Raw genomic sequence first — 21,379 nt, 5'->3', positions numbered from 1 at the left:
AGTCTCCACTCTCCCCCAAAACAGTTCTGTCTCTCAGGCCAGCAGGCAGAGGATTTTTCTAGATAATCATAAATCACAGGAGAATGCATTCATGCATATCAAAGTGTGATGAACCCTGAAGCAATAGCATATACATAGCCAGTATTAAAATCAACCCTAACACAGTCCTGACATGCAACCTGATGCTTTGAGAGGATTTATCTGAGGCATCTTTTTAGTGTCCAGATTCTGTCCTGGCTTTCTAGGCTAAGTCACTGCAAATTCTGTTGACTGGCATGAAGTGCAGCTTCTAGCCAGCAAGATGAGAGAAATAGCTTGCAATTCAAGGCAGTTTTATAAAGCTCAGAAATACTTTCAATGGCTGCAATAAACATTCTGAAAACAATGGCAAAACTACATTTAGAAAGTGTTGTCAAAGCTTCATCGTAATGACATGATCCAGGCTGAATTTTTAATTTAAGTAACAAGCTAAAGCAATTTAGGAACTTTACGGGAGTAAATGAAAAGATAAATGGCACTAGTTAAAGAAAAGAAAGCCACTGCTTATCAGAAAACAGTCAGGAAACACAATAAGCAACAAAAGGAGATTCCTAAGCCATTGACACAAACTGGAGAGGTCAATAGGGGCAGAATCTATGTATGGAGCAACCACACCAGCTGGCTGAATTTTGGCAAGCGTCATTCCATAAACGAGACCTCTGCCACATCTGACTTATTGGTAATTTCCCAAATGGCATGCATTCTTTCTTAAGATTGCCTAATTTCAATGACTGAGTGTGATGTTAGGAGAAATTAGTATTGTTATGTGTCAGTCGTGGTTGTCCCTCATAGTCTACAACCCTAGTACCGTATCCATCATACCAGGCTTCCACCTCAATGGCTTTCTAAATGCTTGTTCATACTTTGGATTGGCTTTGGGTTGGTGCCTATATTTTCCCCTTAGCTATTTGTGTCCTTGGTTTTGTTGCTTTGTATGAAGAAGTTAATACTATTTGAACATCGTTTACTGTGCATGAAATTTTGTCTTTTTGCCACATTGTTTAGAGTGTTTTACGTTTTTTGTGGCATTCTAAGGAAATCAAAATAGAAGGTCTGGTATAAAGGAGCATTTGGGGATTCACAGATATCTCCATAAATACCTTCATATCTTCTCTAGGTGGTTAAGTTAATAAACCCAGCTTCTTTTTACTCTCCCTTTCTTCATTCTTACTAAGGCTATTCAGAAGAATGCAGAAGCTTTGCTCATATTCTCCCACGGTAGCAGCAGGCTGGAGGCATGAGCATGGTATCACAAGGAGGACAAGCTGTGAATTCAGATTTCCAACAAGCAGGAGAAAATGAACTTTTAACGCCCCCCCAAGATTCTGGTCCTAGACAAATGTCCTTAGTGATATAGTGCAGTAAAAAGAACCACAGGTTATGTGCTATAAGCAGCTCATGTTGTTATGAAACAGTAAGCTTAATTTTGATCTCAGAGATACATTTATTGCACACTGAGGACAGGAAGGCATGTAAATTCCTGATTTTCCAGGTGCTCTCACACAAATATATGCACAGATGTGTATCATATTCAGAATGATAATTTGATCTAAAATATTTCTAACCAATTCTGATGAAAGAACAGGTGTAGTTTAATTGCACATAGCAAGCGTAAAGAATAAATTGTTAAAAGAGATAAAATAGCAGCATGCTATCAGGTACAGTTGGGGTTCAGTGGTCTCAGGCATCTGTAGTACAGTTGGTGAGCTGCTGAAATAAGAATAAATTTTCTTAGAAGACCTTAGTTCTAATAAATAAATTGAGAAATAGGTGAATGTGTCAATGTTATTGAACCTACTGGGAGTTCTAGCATTGAAGATAGCATGGCAAAAAACTATGCAATCTCCAATGAATATACACTTTGAAAAATAACTGGGAAAATGAAAGTAAACTGACAGTGCAGTAGTAGAATTTTTTTCCTTGATATTCCAGTGATGATAGGAATCAATTGTTGATCTCACATGGAATGAGTAAATTTGTAAAGTATATACATCTTTCTCCCAGTTGTCAGTGTATCTTGGTTACCTGCAGAGTAAGCTTGTCAGAGCATGCCTTTGGAGAGTCCTAGCGTTACCGTGCACATTCTGTTATCCAGAGAATCATAGAACGCAAAGACACATCAACTGACACATCATGGGATCCCTAAAACTACTCTCCAAAGCACTAGCACAGGTAGTACAAAATGATCAACAAAGCTCTGCAAGTAGGACTGTTTGTAAATACACAACAAATATGGAATGTATTTTGTGTTAAGGACTATGAGGGTGACAGAGAATTTTCAATCACATAATGCAATACTCCATGTGTTTTCCACAGTATGAGATGATGCTCCAAACCACAAGTAGCAGGATTTCTAGAGTCCCTGACAGAAAGCTGTTCAGCTGAATTTTAGGATGCTTTGACCACGCCCTTTTAACTAGAATAATTTCTGCACCTTTTTTAAAAAAAAATTAACAGGGAAGAGATAAAGAATTTAATTTAAATGTGCAGCCAAACAGTACATTTTACAAAGCTTTAATTGCACTAGGCATGATGTCTTTGGAGAAGTTCTGTGTGAGTCAAAAAGGAAAAGATTTAAAATATTATGAAACTCTAATCTTCTTCATCAGTTACCTGTCTCTGAGACCTTCAAACCCCCAGTGGCTTTGCCAGAGAATCCTCTTGATTATAAGAGCTATGCTCCTTCGATAATGTAATGAAAAAACCATCGTGTTGTTTAGTATATGACATCCAGCTCAGCCCACATTTCAAGTACGGAATATTATATAAAACTGTTCAGAAGAAATAAATGCGGAAAAATTAATTAGGAAATTATAATAATGAATAAAAAACCCAAGGTGAAGTGTCATCTTGCAAACATTCTGCAAAATTAAGACCAGGATATTCAATGGACATATATTTTGTGATGGATTATTTTTCTGTCTCTGCTTTGAAGGTCATGTTACATGAATTGATAGGTGTCGATGGAAGGAAAAAACAATTATGGGATCAAAGATAGGATATCATATTCCAAAGGAAACTGATTGCATTAAACTGCTCAGAAAAGGATTACAAGAATGATATAATAGCAATGCTCTGTTACAATTGGAAATAGTTGGTGGTGTTTAATTCCACAGATCATAGACAGTATGATTACTAGTGCTTGCTTGTTCAAAGTCAATCATGGAGCTAATTGAAATTGTGATTCCAGGAACAAAAGGGGAAACAGAAGTTTTTAAATAGTCTGTCCTGTATTCTGAAATAATTTTAATATATATCTAATCGGTGTATTTCCTTCAAAGATTGTGACACATGTCTTTATGAAAATTTAGAATCCCAGAGAATTGCAAATTTAGGTAGCAGAAGACAATGTAAAATGGGAGGTACAGCTTGCCCTGTCATAAAAATAACCAAGTTCTGTAATGTTGCAACTCCATACCAGAGAGCTTTATGGAATATGTTGTGCATGGAATTTAGAGTAGCTGTGTGATACAGTCATGAGGTCCATCTCTATGAGAAACAAAATCTGCAGGCAGTAATTTTACAAGTCAGTAGTTTGGTTCTGAAAGAGAAGAAGCGATGATTTTGTTGCCTGTGAAGAAACCATAGTTTAGATGGGTGAAGAAACTGTGCACTCTCCTCTCAATGAACCCAGATAATTCCTGCTAAGTTTAATAAGAGATGAATGAATATTTTAGGAGAATTAGACCACAGGCCACCATAGCTAACGATATCCTTTGCAGCATGCACAGCATGATTGAAAAACTCTTGATATGAAATTCTGCCCAAGTATTTCCCTTTTCATGGCGCAGCAATGGAGAGACCAGGTCAGGAATCTGTGAGGATGTGGTAGATCCAAGAGGCATAAACTCCTTCACATGTGCATCGTAGTCTGGGACAGCCGTAAGTTTTGTATGCACGATGGCTTACAGACAGGCAGGGCAGGCTAGGCTTAGAGAGAGGACAAGTCTGGTGCCCTCTTCTTCAGTGTAAAGCTCCTGCTGTGTGGCTGTTGTGGGTACTGTGGAGTTACAGTTCAGGAGCTGGGAGATCCCCTGCAGCCTCGGGGCTGTTATATAGAGAGTGGGAAGGCTTTCTTCCCTAGTTCTTAAAGAACAATGCCTTGAATCTTGAAATTTTTTAGGAGTGGCATGACAACCGCTTATAACACTTAAGAAATTCAGATTGGAAGGGATCTTTTAAGTCATCAGGTATAATTCCTTCCTACCATAGGCCTCTTTTCATCAGTTCTACATCATGAACAGTTCAAGCTACTGTAAAATAATTTTGGCAGCTTGCTTTATTTTCAATTAACTGTTCCTCTTCATATTCTGATGTTTTGCTATTTCTTATCTACATAACATTTATTAATGAGGGTGGCCAACTCTCTCCCAAGATGACAAAACCACACATTTTGTATGGTTCCTCCCAAAAAGAATAAGAATAAGAATAAGAATAAGAATAAGAATAAGAATAAAAATAAGGTAGCTGATACTTCCCTACATGTATGTGCCCACTGTTCAAAGGCACATGAACTAGCTTTAAGCAAGCTACATCAGCACTGAAGGGCTGTCAAGTGCAAAGTTCTGTTGAGAAGCAGAATAAATGATCTATTAGGAGCTCTGTACACTGCTTTAGGAGCCAGTCTGCCAGTGATGCTGCTGGTCCCAGATCGTGATTGCGTACAACTAACTTCAGTTTCTTACTGTGATGCATTGGGTATACCAAAGATTTATTTCCTGGCAACAGTTACCAAATCTTATGTTGTGACTGGTCTGGAATTAAAAAAAAAAAAAACAATATGAGAGAAGAAGGCTACTGGCAATGTTTTCTGTTTTGATCCTTCTTAAAAACAGTTGTTACCTTTTCAAAATAACAGTTCTGTCTTGTTTCGCTTGAAAGTCACTTCCCAACCTGTCTTTCTTGTAGTTGCCCAGTGAAAGGCTGCAGCACTCCGCTTCCAGGTGTTCAGGAGACTTACTGTGCAGTGGTTAATGTCACACAGATCATTAGTGCTTGATGCAGTTTGATCATCCCAGTTCCCACAGCCCGAGGTTGAGTGGTTTAACCAGATCTCACAGAAGCCCACCATCAGCAACCAGATATTGAATTTCCCATGTGTAGTATGGCAACAAGGCTGTGTTGTTCTAAAGAGTTATTTCTGTAACATTCACAATTTACTTTTATGCAGAAATATCCCTTCTCTTTTCCGAAGAATTGGTTATAAAGTAATTTCATGCTCTAAATCCAATCATTTTGCAAATGAGAATTTAGTTAAAACTCTCTAGGCTCGTGGTAATTATCATTAATTTTAATACCTCACTTGACTGCTTGTATCAGAACATTTAATTGTAAGTTAATGCTCCCCTCATCCAGTAGGGCTGAAGCTTTACATGTTACCTTTTGTCTAAAGAGCTTAAATGCACAGATGTTTCTAATTTTAACCTTGACTCACCCTAATGGTAGAGTATCATGCTCACAATACTAATAAGGGAACAGAGAAAAATAAGGGAGACAATCTCACCCATCATCATACCATGAAAAAAAGAAGGATTGATTTCCTCATGACATTTATCCCAGCCTCTGATTCAGCTTTTCCATTTGTTAATATTAAGTTTAGGAATTCTACACTGTTTGGGAAAATCTCTGTAAGTGAACCAGCCCTGACAGTACACTCTCTCTCATGATATTTGTTGCAGGTTGAGACTGGAGATCTGGGAGATGTATACAAGATTCGGGTCAGCTGTGATGATGTGCCAGGCTTTGAGGGCTGGCATTTGAAGTCTTTTCACTTAGAAGAGCTACACACAAAACAAGAACTGAACTTTGACTGTAAGTGCTGGCTCTCTCTTAATAGAGGAGACAAGGAGCTGGTGAAAGAATTCCCTGCAGTCGAAGAGGACCAGAAAACTTTACCAGGTAAAAGCAGTGAGAAGATATAAACAAGGTAAACTAACCTCTTGAAAAGAAAGCAAGGCTACAGATATAACACAGCACTTGGTCTGAACTTGATCTCTTCAGTGGTTCTGTTGCAACTATCTTTACATATGTGCTGCGAAAATGCTGACCACGTAAAAAAAAATTATTTTCCAGTTAAGTCACATATTGGGTTTCACAGTTGCTAAATCTTCTGTATGACTCTAAGTGCGCAAAACTGAACAATATAATTATACTTTTTAAAGAAAAAGCATGTGTTCAGAGTCATGGACATGATTTGTGGTAGGTTTGCTATTGAATTACTTAGCTTATAATAGTTTTGGTTACTAACACAAGTATCAGAAGTGATCCCCATTGTACCAAAAATTTTTTTATTTGTTTTTCCCTGAGGACTATTTTTTTTGCAATGCTGAGACTTTCAGAGTATATTCAAAGACGCACTGGGAATGTGAAGGCCTGTAGAAGTACTATATTTGTTCAGAAAAGTTGGCAATTACAGATGAGATAAAAGTAATTAGAGACATGACTGCTTTTCTAAACTGAAGTTCCAGAAGTTCTGGTCCCTGAATACCTCAAACCTATTCGCAGCCTTAAAAGAAACTATAGCATTACATTAGTTGAATGTTAACTCAGCAGGACCATACATTAAAAATGGTATTTGAAAAACTTTGCTTATTCTTTTTGTATGAGTATGAATACCTATGCAATATAATGATCTTTCTCAGAAGAAAAACCAATCTGACTCTGTAAAAGTGCAGTTGTGCAGGAGCACTATAGAGGCAAGAAGTTTATAGTTCCTATTGTTCACCTTGAATTAATAAGTGCGTAAATTTTTATACTTATGTGTCATGTCATGCATCCAGATACTATGCTACATGTCTCTGCTATTCTATTTTGCATAAAATTTACATAGTATCTTTTCTTTGACCTGTGGTAGTTATTATCTACTGCAAAGATAATTCAGTTTCTAACAGTCCCTGAAGAAACTCAGATGAGTTCTTATTTTCCAGATCTTGTACAATAAATAAAACTGGGCAGAAGTTGTCTAAATATCAGTAGCTCTAAGCTGCATAAGTCTAAATTGTCCAAGTCCAATTTCTTTTGATTTTCTAAGGAAATTAATGGAAAGTCTTCACTAAGCTTAGCAAGAAGATGTCAGATTCATAAAGAGTAACCTGACCATCTCAGTCACCGTGTAGCAGATTTTTTGGTAGCTGCAGAAATAAAACCAAACAGTAGTCTTACTAAATACTCTGTGTTGCTGTTTTCTTTTAGATACACCTTGTACTTAATCAGGTTTATTTAAACTTTTTTTCTTTTTGTACAGTCTATAAGTATGTTGTCTCTGTACATATTGGTGACCGCTGGGGAGCAGAAACTTTTGCAAATGTTTATATCACTCTGTATGGCAAAAGAGGGGACACAGGTGTGAGGAAACTTCACACATCTTTAGCAAAAGGAAGAAAATTTCAAAGGAATAAGGTAATGGCACAAAAAATGCTGTCTTACATGTGCAGGAGTTAGTATTGGATGAAGTGTCATGTAAAGCCTGCTTAGAATACACCTTGCTACTGATAGGCAAGAATTTGGAAACAGAATTTATCTTCCAGATATTCACAGTAGACCAACACCAGTCTTATTTTCTTCCTGTACAAAAGCATCCCCACATGATAATAAAGGCTCGACATGAGCACATAGAAAGCAGATTACTGGGGAGAACCTCTGTGCTCATGCTTCTTCTTCCATTCCAAATACAGGACAGCACGGGTAGAAAAGAATTAAAAATTAGTGATTCAAAATAAGATACAGAAATTGCTGTGAGACTTTTGCAATCAATGACATTTCTGTAACCACAGTCCCACATGAAACATTAACTCAATGTCTAGTCGGTAAGCTGTGACAATAGAAAAGAATTCCACTTAGAGAAGAGAATGCACACAAAAGCAGTGTTTTATATGACCAATAATAATAAAATTCTTCTCTTATATTAGGCTTTCCTATGAGAGGTTCACCCACTGAAGTCTGGAAGAGCTCACTACCAAGATGTACATTGTAAAGGAGAGTCTTAGATTTCTGTGAAATTATTTCATTAGACAATTAACACAGCACTTGGTAGGGTAAAAGTGGAATCAGTAATAAACTGAGAGAATTTTGAAATTTCATTTCTGCGTATATCTCAGGGCTATGCCTATATACAAAGATAGCATTCTACTATAATTATTTTAATTTACCTTCATGCACAGATTGATTTCCTAAAATGTCTTAATTAAAAAAGTTAATGATTTCTGCTTACAATTGGCTGTTAGGTCCTGACTATATTTAGAAAAAAACCCAATGTTTTTGTCATATGAAAGTACTTTTAATATTAGTAGCAGAAAATTTACTTCTCCAATATTTTTCTTTAAAAAGTATCAGGGACAACACACAGGACTTTGGCAAGTACTACATTTTTGAGAGATCAGTTTGCTAATACCTTCTTTTTCAATTGTCCTGACATCTGGTTTAGTAAGTTCCTACTATTGGATTAATGTTTTATTGGGATGATGGTGTTAATTATAATCCTAGATACTGCTGTTTAAATTCCAGTTGTTCATAACCTTGTTAACCTTCATAAGCTACCATCTGGTCCATCTGGCCCTAGGCTGGTCCATATACAGAACACCTGGCTTTCTTACAAAACAAGGAAGAGTTTAGTGGAGCATATAATTTCTTTATTTGGATTTCACATTTTTCCCTGTCTTCTTGTTTTTGTTGTCCCTGTTTTCAGCCATTGATGTCTGTGTTTACTTCTCTTTTTTTCTTACTCTGCCTTCTCCATGCTGCTTCCCTTCCCATCTGTCTTTTGCTCAAATGGGTCTCCACCTTCATCTTAACTTCCTCGCTTCTATTGCTTACTCTTTTTTCCAATTGCTCTTTCCACAATTATTTTCGTTTTGTAAGAAAAACAAAAAGACAGGCTTTTCTGACTATTGGGGAAGAATTTAGAGGCTATCTTGGAGCGAACACACTCTTTTTATATTTCTAACTTTTCTTAAGGACTATTACTGTATATCTAGGTTTGTATGATGAATCTTAGAAACTGGAAGTACCCTGAAAGATAGAAATTTGATTAGAATTGAAATCTTGTCATAGCTGTTTGACTGTCAGAAGGTTGAGGTATATGCATTATGTTGTAATATGAAATGATCCATATTTTCCAAAGATCAAATGAAATTACAATGCATGGTTAATGATGAATGTGGGATTCAATGTTAGGTATAACCAGTGTGTGTTTTCTCATATTCAGAGAGGAGATGTTATGTTAAATATTGAAAAAAAAAGACAGGAATTTTAAATCCTCAGCTGAATCCAGGACTACATTTTCCCTGAAGTTCAAGCATATTTGGTTCCAAACTCTATTTTATGAAGTATTTCCCTTTTTTGCAGGTGGATTCATTTTTGGTGGAAGCTGTTTCTTTGAGTCATTTGCAAAAAGTGGTCATAGGACATGATGGAGAAGGCTATGGGGCTGGGATGTACCTCAAGATGGTAACAGTCAAGGAATCTCATGACTCAGACAAAGAATGGGTCTTCCCATGGTGGAACTGGCTTGATACTCACCTGGGGTCATGTGAGACTGTTTGTGAGATTGTGACAGTTGGTAAGCTCTTCTGCAAAACCGGCCTGCCTCTTTATTTATATATTTTTTTTAAATTTGGCTACAGCTCCTTCAGATCTCTGTAGTATCTTTCTTTTATTGAAAATGTGAATTTTCAGTTTGATCTTACTATTATAGCAAACCCACATCTGGTAAGGTCAAAGTTAATAAAATTCCATCTTCTCAATGTGTTGTGTATGGAACACTCACTTTCCAAATTAAATTTAGCACATTGCAATGAAAGATTTAAAGCAGTTTGGGATGTGAGCCTCATGGGGATAAGTAGCTTAAGTTTTATTGCACTACTTTCAAGTAGCTTAGGATCTCATTTGAAATCCAGAGAAAAGTTAGTTTAGTGAAATGAGCCTAGTCTTGACCTGTGGTATTATTTCACAGGACAAAGCAATACTTGTGGTATGCTCAGTTTCTGCTCATTTCAAGCCTACTATGCCACAAGTCATGCAAATCTAAACCTGGATGTATTTGGCAAAAGAATGCTTACAGCAGAACTAGTAGAAAACATTCCTTCAATCCTGTGAAAACAATTCCATGTAAAGTAAATGAGCTACAAAAGTTTGCCCAGAGGGAGGAAGACAACTTAAAAACATAAGGTGCCCATGCTAGATATAGAGGTATTCACTTGTGTGTTTTTGCTGAGTTGTAGAAAGTACATTTTACTGAGCTGTTCCTTTCCATTAAATCATTTTCGTTTCCTATAGAATGGTTAAAACAGAATGAAAATGAAGGATAACAGCAATTAATGAAGAAAAAGAGAAGGAGATAGTAATATTGATCTTCTGAGGATCTGGCAAATATTTTTACATGTTTATTATAGGTTTACCTGTTAGTCTTGCACTCTTACAGCACATGTTATATTGCTCAGTAAGATCTAGTTACAAGCGGAGTTCATTGGTGTTATTCATTTTGCATTAGGTGCCTACTTGCTACAGATGGCTGGTGCTTCTAAATGATAAAGTGGTTTTAGTAACATTGATTGCTTTTTTAAGAACAATTAATTAGACCTCCAAAAGGTGACTGAATGTTCTCCTAGTAATTACTTCTAAACATGACAAGGAAAATACCTTGGCATCAAGAAAATACCTCTGAAACAAAATTTTAAACACAGAAAGAACATTAAGCTGTTAAATTCTTAGCAAAAAATATAATAAAGGTATTGATGTGTTATTCTTAGTGAACCGTTGCTATAGATACAACATAACCTGCAAATAGAGCTTTGTGTACCTTAAAGGCTACGATCCTGTTATATTATGCCATTCTCTCATGCTATCATCTTTCCTCTTTCTCTTTGATCATTTTTAAAGGTAGAAGATTGATTTCTAGTCCTAAACTGCCTGAAATCAACACAAAGTCATCAGGTGTCTGGGTAATGGACATCACTGGATCTGACTTGAGCAATGACGAGGATCCAATATGCCTTTCTTTCATCTTCTATGGCAACCTGAGCCGCAAAAAGTTGCCACTTCAAGTTACAGGAAAAGCAATTCAGATCAAAGTACTTCAGCCTTTCTCTATTGAAAGAAAAGCCTAAGTATCATGTAGCCAATAACCCACTTAATTCTAAGATAAATTGTTTCTTTAAGCTAAACTACCAAATTGATTTTTAAGACCTCTGTGTAGTTTGGCACAGGTCATCATTTTTGTTTGTAGGTAGGAACACTCTCATCTGAGCCATGGTTTTTGAATGAGCAGATTCTCCCAATGTCTCATACTGAGAAATCTTAAGTGAGCGAATTGGTCCCTCGGTGCATATCACAGTATATACCACACTGCAGGTACTGATTTACAGGTTTTGTTGACCTCACAAAAGGAAGTAATTTGTAAACATACAATATGCCATGGGATACTACAGAGCTTTTGGGGCCGGTGATGGAGAATGAAGAATCATAAATGAGATGGAACTTACAGAAAGTCCATTTTTCTCTTTCATGTAACTTATTCATCCATGCCACCACGTTTCTCTGGGCTAACTGCCTTTTCTTGCATGGTTTCTCCTTTTTTTGGCTGACACTACCTCTTGATCAGTCCTCTTGATCCTTTTTACCCACAAGTTTTCTCCTTTATTCGGTTCTTCTGCCCTTCCATCGCTTGTCTTCACTTCCTCCTATTACCCATTAACTGAAATATTAACAAGCATCTGAGGTCCGCTTTCACTGAATTGTAGCCAGCTTCTTTTCCCAAAGCTCTTACTTCCCTATTGTAGCTGTAATTTCTTCCCGGTGCCAATGGTGTGTTACTCTCATGCTTTTCTGGTTTTGCTCTCCATGAAAGACCAAATTCAGTAGAATTTGGAGCTGACCTGAAGGTAAACACTGAAGACACCTCCTCTGGCTTAGGACATCCCTAAGCCACAAAGTGCTGGAAGGTAGGACAATATTCCAGGGAAGTGTGACTACGACTAGTCCTGTTCTTGTACTGCTTGTTCCATCCTTTTGTTGTTGTTTGTGAGTTTTGAGGAAATGATTGATCCCTGCGAAAAAAACTGGAAGTTTTAACCTTAATTGGTTCCTCAGCCTTCATTTTAACCTTGATCAGTTCATTCTGCAGCTGCAGAAACAAATACAAGGCAGGACTGAGGGGATGGGAGCAAGTGGGCAGACAAGGAAGTGGGAACTTCACAAGCCAGCTCTGCATCAGAGAAATATGTCCATGAAGCCACATCCTGAAATAAGTTTCTTCAGGATTGACGGCTGGACCTGTGGAAGCAGGTAGCGAGAGAAAATCAGGAAAAAAAAATAGGGGTGAAGAGAGCCCTGGCAAAAAGCCCAAAGAGGGCATGAAAATATGTTACTTTTCATTTTGGGGTTCATCAGAAAGCAGCCTTGCAGTTGTGAAAGAAGAAACTGTTTCCTGGTTCTTCTTCTTACCAGTCAGGTAAATTTAACTTAGTGATTGAGCTAAAGAAATAATTGGCTGTTTTTTGATGTTCCTCTTTAATGAAAGAGGAACTAAGCAGACTAGCCTAGGCCATAAACATGATCTTAAATGAGGAGTATGCAGAAGGTGTTCCTGCATTATTTCCAAGAACCTCTGGTAAATATAAAGAAATAGTACGAAACTGGAAGTGCCCTGTCAGAGGAAAGGCTGAAGTCAGGTCACATGCACTTCTACTAGCTGGGCAGTATTTGAAATGAAAGAGCAGGGGAAAGAATATGAGAAGTAGAGAATAAGAAGAGACAACTTCTGTTTTCTTCCTTCTTTTTCCCTTGCAGGGAAAAAATGTTGGTTTGAAAAGAATTATTATAGTTATCTAAGGCCTCCTCTACTTTAACTTACTCAAGCAATGGTATGTCATAGCGACGCTGTGCTATCCCCTGTACAACTAGAAGATTTTTTCTCAAGCACGAATGCAAGAGGAAGATTTTAATGGACAGTTTCTATATGAAAGCATGATGTAGGGTAAAGATGACCTCTTGGATGTTTCCTCAAAATCAGATTAACTCTCCTTCAAATCTATAGTTAGTGGCATCATTTTTATATTACAAGTTGTAAGAAATATTTCTAATAGTGTTCAAAATTTTTAGAATTGACTGAAGCTTCTGTGCCTGCAAATAGTCTACTGAATCAGTGTAATATATATGAGCACTCCATCTTGTTCTGTGTCCAAATTTCAGCAGTGACTGCCATCACTGGTTCCCTGGTATCAAACCTCAAGCATTCCATCTCCTCATTCACATTAGTAAATCATTTTTATATACATTAGAAAGGGGAAAAATGGTAGCAGTTATAAATCTGCCCCAATTCTTTAATGACTGAAGTTTGGACTGTTGTATACAGCTGTCAACTACGTGTGATCTGGCACAACTAGAATGAGATCCATTCATCTTCCCTTTTTCCTCACTTAGGATGAACTGGCAGATATTGGCTCAATACACAAAGTTCAGGTAACTGTTCCACATAGTGAGCTAAAGCAGCCATGGCACTTAGACTCACTGCATATGAAGCACACAGGCACAAAGGAGGAGATGTATTTACATTTCAACTGCTGGTTCAACCCTAATGAAGACAAATGTGCGGAACTGCCAGCTCTCCACGCAGATCAGGAGCCTTTGCCTGGTAAGCTAAGTCCTTTTTTGTTACTGGGGTCAGGATCTGTCACTGGAATACCAGTATATCCCTTTTGGGCATAAAATACCATGTGAGGATTTCCACAAGGGTTTGATATTAAGGAATATAGTGGTTTTGCACATGCATTTATCACAAAATAAAGCTGAGAAAAAGGAAATAATTGGTATCAGGATTATGAGAGATGCTATAACTGCTGACACCAAACATAGGATGTGACCCCTTTCGTGTTAAATGATGTTCCAGTTTTAGCTCTTGATTATTTATTATCTCTTCAAATTAACGCTATGTCAGCTGAAGATGTGTACAGAATATGATCTACTGTGTGATATCACCTGAATCTTGCTATTCACAAAGCAGCAGTTGCTAGGTATGTGACCTAGAAACAGTAATTTTTTTAAGAATGAAAGAATTGCAAAGAGCCCCTACAAAAGAGAGAGAGAATTTTTAAGATGTGTTACAATTAGCCAGCAAAGGGATATCCAAGAATTTCAGGTGCACTGGTGTTTTACTGATGTTGATGAGAGGTTTATAGCACAGCAAGTAATATTCCACCACACCATGTACTAAGTTGCATGTTTCTCTGCTGTTAGTAACACATGTGGATTGTATGATGCCAGAGAGATAAGAAAGTGATTTCCCCCAGTCTCCTAGGAATACGGAGAGGAACAACCAACTGCATACAGATAACTTGATCACTAGCTATTTAAGAACAGTCTTCCCATCTATCCAGCTCATTAGAATAAAGAGGATTGATGGGGACAGTAAAGATCATATATTGAAGCTTTTAGTGACAGTTAAGAGGTTTATTGCTAGAGGCTATAGTACAAAGAGTCTTCTACTTAAACAGAAGCTAATAGAAAAAGACGGAAGCAGCCCAGGAAAAGGAATAAAATATTCCATGTGAACTTTTGCACACTGTTCTCTAAGGAGATTTTCTTAAATATTTCATCCCATTTAAAGTTGAATCTTGAACAAATAAAACACTTAAGAGCTTTTAAATCTCTGGGTTTGTGTGTGTTTGCATCATTTTAAACAATTAGTAGCTTTGTATTCATTTACTGAAAAAAATGTATTGTTTTATGGTTTTGATCTGCCATATTCAAAATAACATTGAATGTTCGATGTAATGTATACAAGATGTACAATGCTGGATATAGTAAATCTAGAGCTTGTTAAAAAGACGTATTTTCCCAATTTATTTATGAATGTTTGGGGAAAATTATAAGTATTAGTAATTTTTTTCAGAATTCAGAATTGCTAAATGCTTAACTAAATATAAAATCTCCAGAAATTCAAACAAGAAAAATTTCTAGAATGCACCCTTCAAAGCCTCTGTTATGCTAAAAACCAAATGGAGATACTGTCAGACAACATTATCCTTATTTGTAAAGTGATTCAGTTTTGGGGTATATTAGAAAGTTAAGGCATTTTTCTTGGAAAATTTCTAGAAACAAGATGCATATATACTCTCCTTCAAAAATTATTCCATAGCTGGGTAGTCTCCACTAACCTAGGAAGTTTCTTACAAACCATTTTGTGGAGTCCAGTGATCTACAACTGGAAGTGTTAGTATCAGTTTTATTCTTTGTAGCCCCACTACTAATTCAGTCTAAACTTTCTGTTAGCTTCTTCCTTGTATTCCAATTTGATTACTAGAGGAAAAAAAAAAATCATTTTAATGTTTGCTCTCATTATTTCTTTGAAAGAGACATCCATTTATGGAGATGTCTTTAATGAATGTCTTGATAGAATAAACCCAAATAAAGACAAAAGAACAATTTTGAACAATATTGATCATTGCTGTCCCCAGCCAAAGCAAACAACAGGTATATAACTTTATAAGAAGCAAAGAAAATGCTAAAAACTAAGCATCCAAATAAAGAGCAACCTTTATCTGTAACTGTCAATTCTTTGAGATTTAGCAAGGCAAAAGTACATATCTATGCTAATTTGAAATCTTCAGGAAAATTGAAATTCCTTTGTTAAAAGAAGTGGCCACTCCCAATTTTTTCCTGCATCGACAAACACATTTCTTCCATGTTTTTTCACCTCTTTCTGAGCTCTGTTTTATCCTCTGTCCATGTCTTCTTCATATCCCACCTCATCTAGTAGGGTATGAGGATGATTTTTCACACCCAGTAAATCCCATCACATTTATCAGCTATCACTGAATATGTTCTTAAGAATTAAAAACAAACAAATGAACAAAAAAATAGGCAAAATTTAAACATGAATCTCCAAAATTGCTTTTTACTTCTATCTGCAGAAATATTTCTTCTGGGCCCAAGCCCAGACTATAGGTAACTCCCCAGACAAAATTATATTGAAAAAACAAGGTCAAATGATTCTATTGCATAATTTCATTACGTTCTCTGGGATTATCTCGGAACTGAATTTGTATTCTAGATATTAGCTAGTATCACAGAAGCAAATAATTTTTTTTAATTTCTTTTCTTTAGTCTGCCTATCCTAGCGTTTGTGATCACATTATTTAATTTATCTGTATCGTGGGCCAAATTATTTATCATGAACCTTTTTGGATTTTGGATCAAAAGACATTGATTAATTTTTTTTGTTTTTAATGAATTCTGTGATAATTCTGTGCAGGACATTGATGTGCATATTAACACACTGGGGCAAAGTCATTGCTCATGATAACAACATTTTAGAAAATCTGGCTGTTAGATTTTATATTTCCTGGTGATTTCTAGATAATTTCTTGCTGATTTTATAATGGTATTGTTTGTGACTGCAGCTGATGGCACGCACCAGGAGTTATGTAGCTACAGTAAGAACTTTGCAATATGTAGCTGTCAAAGTAACTATTGAAGATCAGTGTTACCTTCTCTTTACTAAAGGATTTTTTAACACGAGTTGTGAATTGGTCTCTTCGGGCTGACATTAGGCTCCTGTGACACAAATTACGTATTTTTGTCTGGAGTCTACTGACCCCCTGCCCCTCCTCCCTCCCCCAGTAAAGTCTGTCAACAGAAGAACTTGAAGGGTTTAGGTGCTTAACATCTGTAGTAAGAAACATCTGCATTAACAAACATACTGATCTTTATTAAAAATAGCCCAACTTTATACTTAATAAAGTATAACATTTCCACCGCTTTGTTAATCTCAACAGATCATTATTATGTAGTAGTGTATGATGATGTGTTCAGGCATGGAGTAGTCATCGCTCACTACATGACACTTAACTCTTCCAGATACAGTTCAGTCCAGAAGCTCATATTTATCAATTAATTCTTTTTTCATTTAAGTTTATGGTAAGTGTCATGTTATCTTCCACATGAAAGTAGTTTAGAGATGCTTCAGCTAATGTAGTCTTTTGACATATTAGGCTTATTAGCTCAAGCATGGCACCAAACCTGCATGAACCAGACTGGCTCAGGCATAGAGCTGGTGAAGTCACTCACGCTGTTCTGCTTACATTTACTGATTCAAAATCCTGCTCACTCAGGCATCTTTCTACTACACTCTGTTGTGCAGGTTAGATGAACCCTGTACTTTTGGCTAGATTAATAAGGTCAGATATTCAACTGACATAAACTGATTTGCTCCACTGTCTTGGGCATATTAGCTGTGTGCCTATATCAACTGAGGATCTTGTCCCAAACCTTTAATTTCACGGAAAGGGTGATTTTAATTTTTTGAGATGTTTTATGTGATAAATTAGCATGTTTAGACATCAAACTTAGTTTTCCACATTTTTTTTGCCACAGAACCAAATGAACATTAAAAAAATATCCCTGCCTACTCTACTCATCTTTGATACTCAGTTGCCTAACATTCATTTAAAAACAAAACTGATTCAATGGGGAATTATGACAATAACCTCTGGAATATTCATTCCCCATATTGCTTTTTTCTATTTTACTATTTTGTAGAGTAGAATTTTTGCAGAAGCTTATGAAAAAAACAGTCACTGTCAGCTATATCCAACAGCTCTGAAATAGAGCACCCTACCCTGCTCCATTTGCATTCTAATCCCCACCATCTTATCTTTCCATGGAGAACCTGACAATCTACAGAGGAGGGCAGTAAGAGAAAAAGTCTTGAGAGCTCCAACAGGAGAAGGAGGAGTTCATTTGAAAGTTCATTTCCTCCCTGACAACTTTTCTTACTGTTTCCCCCCACAATTGGAAAAATTACCTGCATTGCCTGATTTCATTACAAAGCTAAAATCACAACAGTGTAAAAGGTTGAACTATACCTCTGACATTCAGAAAGGACGTGATTGTATCATTTAAACTGCTCACCCGTGACAGGCGATTGAGAGTTCTGTGGGCAAATATTACCGAATTATCACAGTAAATGATATCTGAATACATAGTACATAGTAAATTCAACAACAACATAAAGGGCAAATTCAAAGCAACACCTGTCCTATCTTTAATTCACATTTTTTACCCCTTTTTAATGAGCATCAGGTGATCACTTTCAGCTTTGCACTATGTTGGCTTACATCTGAAGCAGAGATTTTATAAATAGGATTGGGAAGAAAGAAAGAATGGCAATGTTGAATAGAACGTCTGATTTTAGTAGATTTTTGTTGTTGGGGTGTGTTCATCTGGTAGTGAGAATGGTCCAAAATTCAGCCTAAGAAGTTTAACCACATTTCCCAGAATCTCTTTTGTGTTATACCTTCCTCCGCAGGCATTACTTTGTATATTTTTGTTTCACTTATATAGTGGAATTCCTTTCTATGATACAAACCCTTTGAAAATTAATGGGAAATATTTGCTGTGACTACACTAAGCTTTAAATTATGCATCAATATATTCAGCAGACTCAGCTGAAAAGACTGAATGAGCAAAAACATTAGATATGTTTCTCATTTTCAGTGTGTGTCTCTTTTATACTACTTGTGTGATAAAAGCTAGGCTCTTGATAAAGTATATTAAAGATTCTGGACAAAAGCAGTAAAGATAATTGTGAAGCACTGTGATTTCTAATCTATCCTACTTGAATGATCAGATCTGTGGACCAAACTTCTGATCTTATTCACACAAGTAGCCTTTTGACTTCAATGACCCTGCTTATGTGACCAAGGTATGCAGGCAAGGCAACACTCTAGATGAATGACGCAGAGTCTTACCTTCATATCCTAACCCCTCTGAAAGCAAAAATGCCATTGGCTAAGTGCCAAAGAGCCACCTGGACAGCTCATCTACTTTCCACTATCTGGATCTCCAGCAAGAGCAAGTCTGTGTCACCCCACTGGCTTTAACGCAGCTTTGCTGCCTTCCACCTGGCAGTGCGTCTTTAACTGCCTTGAAGAAAGGGACGAGATACATTAGGGCCCCAGTCTCGGAAAACTCTTGGTTTACTTCTTGTCATCAAAAATGAGTGATGGTGTCAATTACAAGTACTTTCCCAGCTCTTGGTTTAAATGATTTTAAAAAAAAATGTCCCTGAAGTAAATAGTGCTGCAGTGAAATAAAGTTACTTTTCAGAAAACAGGTTTTCTCAGATGTCATCCCCAAGTAGTTGAGATGAAGATGAAGAGATGAAGATAAAGAGAAAGGCAGACATTTCAGAAGTTTATTGCAGTGAGCACAGCTTTATTAATGGTCTGATACAACCCTTATTACTTAATGAATCCTTTTAGATATTAATTTTTAAATCAGTATGCAAACCCACTCTTTAGGACCCTTGTTCCAGTGATGTGACCTTTTTATTTTAGACACATAAAGAAATAGCTATATAAGATGTCACAATATTTAAATTCAGGCCTTTTGTTATAACACTTAATATGGATGGCACCGACTTGTGAAAAGAGCTGTAAGAAAAGCTTAAAAATAAATATCCTCAGAACACTGTTTTTTTTTTCCTCCCTGTTTTCCTATCACCTACGCATGAAAATAAATGACAGCCTTAGCTTCTGGATTCTAACAATCATTCTCAGGCCTACCAGAAATTTCTCATAATTATACCTTTTTAAAGGATGCACAGTTTGGCTAAATTCAGCCATTTTGTCTCGGAATAAATTTGATTCAAGAAGCAAACTGTACTGAAAATATCAGATGTTTCCAAGATCTATACTCAGATATTTGTGTATGCTGTGATGTATTTTAGACTGAAATATGCATTTCAGACTTGAATAATGTGTATTTCAGTGCTCTCTGGCTTGAATTGTTAATTGTGAGACTGAAAGTGCTTCTTATTTGCTCCTTGATCGTGCCTGCCTAAAGCACCATTTCCCTTCTTTGCACACACACGTTTCCTGGGAAGGCAGGTGCTGTACCACCAGCCGGGTCCCAGGTAGGAACAAGTGGCAGAGTGAGGTTGAAAGACTTTCTCCAGCACGTAACTCTCACATAGTCTAGATGTTGTCTGTATCTGCTTTACTCTGCCAGTGATGAAGGCTGTGGGAGTTTGGAGTAGTCAGAGATAGGTCAGCACTTGTAAAATGTTGGATTTGAAGGGTGCTCTGTCCTTAAAAAAAAAAAAATAAAAAAAATTCAGTCTTGAACCTTGTGGCAAAAAAGTTCAAGAGATAATATATACATTCTTGAATACATTCTTGGTACGTGCATTGCTTACCTGTCAGATGTGACTGTGTTTTACAGTGGCTAGAAATGGGCTTCTCTTTCTGAAAAATATTAGAAAGGTGTGTTTTAAAAACCTGTGTTGCTGCAAGATGATAGCTTTTTTTCTTAGGCTGAAGTAAAGATGCTTGTGGTTGGAAGCAGAGAAACATTCAGACCATCTAAGTTTAGACTCCTAAATTTTAGTGTCTATCCCTAGAATATATGGGAACCCATCCTAAGAGCTTTCTACAGCACTTGCCTTTTCCTGCTGTCTTACTGAGGGTCATCTTTGATGGGAAAAATTCCCCAAAATATCATCTTCTTTTTCCTGGGCTCCTTGTTAAAATGATGCAAATAACCATGAACATTGAGATTGTGATCTTCTTCTGTTTAAGTGTTTCCTTGTTCCTTGTTTCCATGATAAACTCAGGGACTAAAATAGGTAATTTAAAAAATTAACATAAGAGTTTTCCATGAAGTTTCTTTCAAATTAATGCAATCTGGTCTCATCTGTGTCATAAAGATGCAAGGAAGCAGAAGCTCCACACCGTGGCCACAGGTGTCTCTTCCAATTGCTATACTATGACCACAGCTGAGAAAATCAGGAATGCTTTCCCTTAAACTCAAATTTCACTTAGCTGATTTGTGTTTCTAGGTTATTATACAGAACATGGGAGGTTCTTTGGAGACTGATACAAAACATGAAGAGGTTTTTCTATTTATGTATTAAAGCCAATGAAAGAATTTTTCATTCCTTATTTCTGTTTCACATTAATGTGTTTTAACTTCAAGAACATTGTAATAGTATTATGGTCTGACTAGTGGGAAAGCTTGATAGTCCTGATGTGTTCATTCATTGGGAGATTACATGAGTTTAAAGCTTAAGATAATCAGGTCCCAGCTTTCTTCTAAGCCACTTTATAAGTGTAAGCTCCCATTTCATTTCAAGGAGAAAATGATACACACAGAGGGAAAGAAGGAACAAAGAGATAGGAGTAAGTAGTCTTAGAGAGCAGAACTTAGAGTTTCCAAAGAGCATGGAAACATGAGGTATTTCTTAGAAAGCAATTCCCTACCTTCGGGGAAAGGGGCAGTGCACAGGTGATCCTGTGCCCCAAGCGGCAGCCGGTACTGCTGATTTTCTGGGAGTGGTGTCAGAGCA

At 36.8% G+C, this 21,379-nt stretch overlaps 1 protein-coding gene across 1 annotated transcript in view; it reads left to right on the top strand.

Annotated features, from left to right (window-relative positions):
* Nucleotides 1-21,379, top strand: part of RP1 (RP1 axonemal microtubule associated) — a 180,939-nt gene that overhangs the window by 106,642 nt on the left and 52,918 nt on the right. The window contains 5 exon segments of the mRNA XM_035895877.1: nt 5,718-5,937; nt 7,283-7,437; nt 9,382-9,595; nt 10,915-11,105; nt 13,456-13,666. Of these exon segments, the coding sequence (XP_035751770.1) occupies nt 5,718-5,937; nt 7,283-7,437; nt 9,382-9,595; nt 10,915-11,105; nt 13,456-13,666 (991 nt within the window).

Source organism: Egretta garzetta, unplaced genomic scaffold, assembly GCF_000687185.1.
Source record: "Egretta garzetta isolate BGI_Z169 unplaced genomic scaffold, ASM68718v1 scaffold36, whole genome shotgun sequence".
Lineage (NCBI taxonomy): Eukaryota > Metazoa > Chordata > Aves > Pelecaniformes > Ardeidae > Egretta > Egretta garzetta.
The sequence above is the reverse complement of the archived record's forward strand: the minus strand, read 5'-3'. Positions and strand labels throughout refer to the sequence as shown.